This window comes from Muscardinus avellanarius (genome assembly GCF_963383645.1).
Source record: "Muscardinus avellanarius genome assembly, chromosome: 12".
Lineage (NCBI taxonomy): Eukaryota > Metazoa > Chordata > Mammalia > Rodentia > Gliridae > Muscardinus > Muscardinus avellanarius.
In genome coordinates this window covers 81,086,422-81,090,126 of record NC_137798.1, presented here as the reverse complement: position 1 = coordinate 81,090,126, position 3,705 = coordinate 81,086,422, and the positions used below count along the sequence as shown (strand labels likewise).

General features: G+C 51.0%; 1 protein-coding gene across 1 annotated transcript in view; it reads left to right on the top strand.

The window, feature by feature from the left end:
* Window positions 1–1,993, top strand: part of ANGEL1 (angel homolog 1) — a gene marked incomplete at both ends in the record, with an annotated part of 39,841 nt that extends 37,848 nt beyond the window's left edge. The window contains 3 exons of the mRNA XM_080707430.1: window positions 192–261; window positions 759–922; window positions 1,833–1,993. Coding sequence (XP_080563556.1) covers window positions 192–261; window positions 759–922; window positions 1,833–1,993 — 395 coding nt within the window. The remainder of the gene's footprint in view (window positions 1–191; window positions 262–758; window positions 923–1,832) is intronic.
* Window positions 1,994–3,705: the final 1,712 nt, after the last annotated feature.

Genomic DNA, 3,705 nt, shown 5'->3' with positions numbered 1-3,705 from the left:
CGTCTACATTAGAGGTCTGAGGTTCTTGGCTTTGGTTCATTGCTGTCTTCCTTTCCTCACTGTTAACTTTCCCCGTCTAGGTCCTTCTGGAGCAATCTAGTCAAGGATCTGAGGGACTTAAAGGTGAAAGGTTATGACCCTGCTTTACTGTCTGTGGGTAATGAAAGCGTTCTCTCTCTGGTTCTCTGCAGAGCGACCTGCTGGTTGGGCTGAGTCTGTCCTTGAGGAAGACACATCTGAGCTTGAGCCTGTCTTCCCCAGGTACACTTCCCTCCATTTCTTTTCAGCCTTCATCCAGTCCCTGCCCAGGTGTGACAGAGAGGTTCCCATTGGCTATCCTGAGGTTGATTTGGGAGAACACTTTTTACGAAGCTACTCTTTTCCCCTCTAAGCTATGGAGGGGCACATTGGTATGCTGAAGCTAGAGGAAACCCAGCCATACTCTTGCAGACAAAAGCCTGTACATGCCTTTGGGGGTGGGGTTAACACCCCAGAGAGCTTGGTTGGCCATGGGCAGTTGTACATTGGGTGTACTTTACCAGGTGACAAGTAGAAAATGGGGATAAATAATGTCAGGGGTGTCAGAATCAGTGTGCCTGTTTCTAGGCTAATTTTAGCTAAGGCTGCCAGCCCATTAGCTTGAAAAGGAATTTGCTGAGGTTGAGTCATTTGGGATCATCCCTTAAAGTTTCATAAAACCCATGGAGAAAGAAAATGGAATAAGTTTTGTTGACTACATCTTCCTTCTTGCTGTGTAGGACCATAGGCACCATCCAGCACTGCTTGCACCTGACCTCAGTCTACACCCATTTTCTGCCCCAGCACGGCTGTCCAGAGGTCACCACAATGCCCTTAGGTCTTGGGACAACAGTGGATTACATCTTTTTCTCAGCTGAGTCCTGCGAGAATGGGAACAGAACTGGTAAGCCTGGTGGGTCCAGGTTCCTAGAAGCTACTCCATGCTGACTCCTTGGGAATAGCTAGTGTAGGTCAGGCGTTTGGGACCTCACCAGCAAAGAAGCAGATTTTACACCCACCTGGTGCTGGTTGTCCTCATTCTCCCTGTAGGCAGCCTGCCTGCTTCTTCTTTATCCTTGCAGACTAGAGAAGGGTGGGGCATGCTCCTTCCCTATTGTAGAGTAAAAACAGTATCAGGAGGTGGTTAGACTTGTTCAGGGACAGCCAGTTTGTGAGTTGATGAAGTTAGAGACCCCTTTTGCTTGCTCCTCACCCCTTATCAATAGTTAAACTGAGCTGTTTACCAGCCTCATGGCTATTTTATTTATTTATTTATTTATTTATTTATTTATTTATTTATTTATTTACAGACCCAGGGATTGAGCCCAGGGGCATTTTACACCTCCAGCCCTACTTTTTCTTTCTTTTTGAAACAGGGTCTCACTAAATTGGAAAGGACTGAACTAAGTAGCTGAGGCCGGCCGCAAACCTCTGATCCTCCTTTCTCAGCCTCCCAAGTACTGGGATTACAAGCCTGAGCCACTACACTCAGCTAAAGTATGATTTTGAATGTTTGAATTGCATATGTTTAAAAGCTAGATTTTATATATAAAGTCTGGATTTCTTTTTCTTTGGAAAATTGAAAGATCTTGTACAAGATACAAAGCCTGAGCCTACATCCCATTTGCCACAGGGCCTTCCCCACATATGCCTCCATTCATTGATATTATCATGGGGTCTCTGAGGAAATGGGGTCTCCTAGCCAGAAGTGACAGGGCTGCAGGCTGCAGAAGGCAAGGCTTCCAGAGGCCCTGGGCTACCAGGGCCACATGGCTGGGGCCGCTCTACCCACTGGTTTCTGCTTTGTGCCCCAGACGACAGGCTGGATCGGGACGGAACGCTCAAGCTCCTAGGCCGCCTCTCCCTCCTCTCTGAAGAGATTCTCTGGGCTGCCAATGGCTTGCCCAACCCCTTCTGCTCTTCGGACCATCTCTGCCTGCTGGCCAGCTTTGGCATGGAAATCACCGCCCCGTGATGGGCCCCCAGGGGAAGAGAGCTTCTCTTCCGGAAGAGCTCACTGGCCAGCGACTGTGGAAATGCCCCGTGCTGTGGAAACTTGTGTCCCTCCCCCATCCCTCCTGCTCGTGGTTAGACTTTGTCCAGGCCTGTCCACATTCTCTGCCTGTGGCCCCTGGCCCCCCAACCTCTTCCTAATCCTGTGCCACACACTCAGTGGCCCTGGGAGAGGCAGAAGGAGGGTTCCCACTTCCTTACATGTACCCAGCACTTCTTGATTTTTAATGACCAGGGTTGTGGGAGCTATCAATCTCATTAGTTATTTGCTTTCAGGCCCTTTCTTGGTGGTACCTTCTGACCTGACCTCCCTGCCCCATAACTTTTGGGCCTAGTACTGTTGCCAGGCATGCCTGTGTGAGATGTGTATAGGGTGCGTGCGTCCTCTTGGGGTGGAACTGCCTGGCACAGTTGTGTCTGCCTCTGCCCTGCCCGCCTTCCACACTGGGTTGTGGGCCGAGGGGCAGGTTTAGAGCATGACCCTGTATTATGTGCAGCCAGGTGGTGGCAGGGTGTGGGCCCTTCTCTTCATTTACCCTCTGAGTTTCACTAGTCATTCATCCTGCTAGCTAGGGCATACTTGTTTGGGCTCTGGGAATGAATAGGCCCACAGCCTGGAGCTGCAGATTGGGGGACGTTCTATCTACCCAGTGGGCTCTGAGCCTGCAGCCCAGAGTTCCCCACAGACCTGCCATGATTTCTCCAGGCTGCCCTGAGGGAGGCAGAAGTTTGAAGTCTATATGGGGTTCAGTGGGCTGAGTAGTGGGGTAAAGTTTAAAACTTATTAAGGATGAGGAGAAAGAATCTTCAGGAAACTCTTGTCTCAACAGAGACTAGAGAAATGGGCAAGGTCCCGGTAGGAAAGAGCGAGTAGGGCCTGCAGCCACCTCGGCCAGGACTTAAGACTGACTGCTTGTTCTCTTCTCTGTACACATAAGAAGCCGCTTTCTGTGCTTGCCTCACCATTTTTTACTTTTACTGCCTCCTGTCTTACCTATTCCCTTCTATTTCCTCTCTAGAGGAAGCCTTAGTATTAGGGCCAAACTGACTCAGCAAAGAGATGGCTTTGGGCAAACCTGGTCCGAGTACTGGGGCGGCAACACTTAGGGTTTGCTCTGACCAGCAAGCTGTCGGTGCCGCTGCCTTTGTGCTTCCCAGGCCACCGTTGCTGCTGCAGGTCTTACTGTCATGGCTGGGTGTGACCCAGGGTGTCTTGGGCTAGTTCCTCCCCACGGCTCCCTGAACTCAGAGGGGGCAGCTGCTGGCCCTGGCCAGTTTGCCTTGCTGTCACTCCCCCGGCCTCCAGAATGGGACTGGAGGTAGCCAAGGGGCTTGAGTTGGGGAGAGTGGGCCAAGGCTTCACAGTCTTTCCTTTTTGAAAGCCAAAGACCCAGCTTGAATTCTGCTGCTGCATTCCTGGTTGTAATTGTTCCATGCCTAGGTTCTGACGAATTTCTTTTCCTATGGGTGTATGTTTATTAAGCGTGGTTTCCTGGGTACTGGGCATGTGCCTGTCTGAGCCCCAGGCCTGTGTGTCCACACCCCACCGTTTACTCTGTCTCTCCCTGGGCTGCCCCTGAGATGGTCTCAAGGCAGTGCCCCGTTGGTGACCAGGCCCATGCCTGTTCTTTTTTGCCAGGTATACAGGTTAAAAATGGCTAACGACGGCAGAGG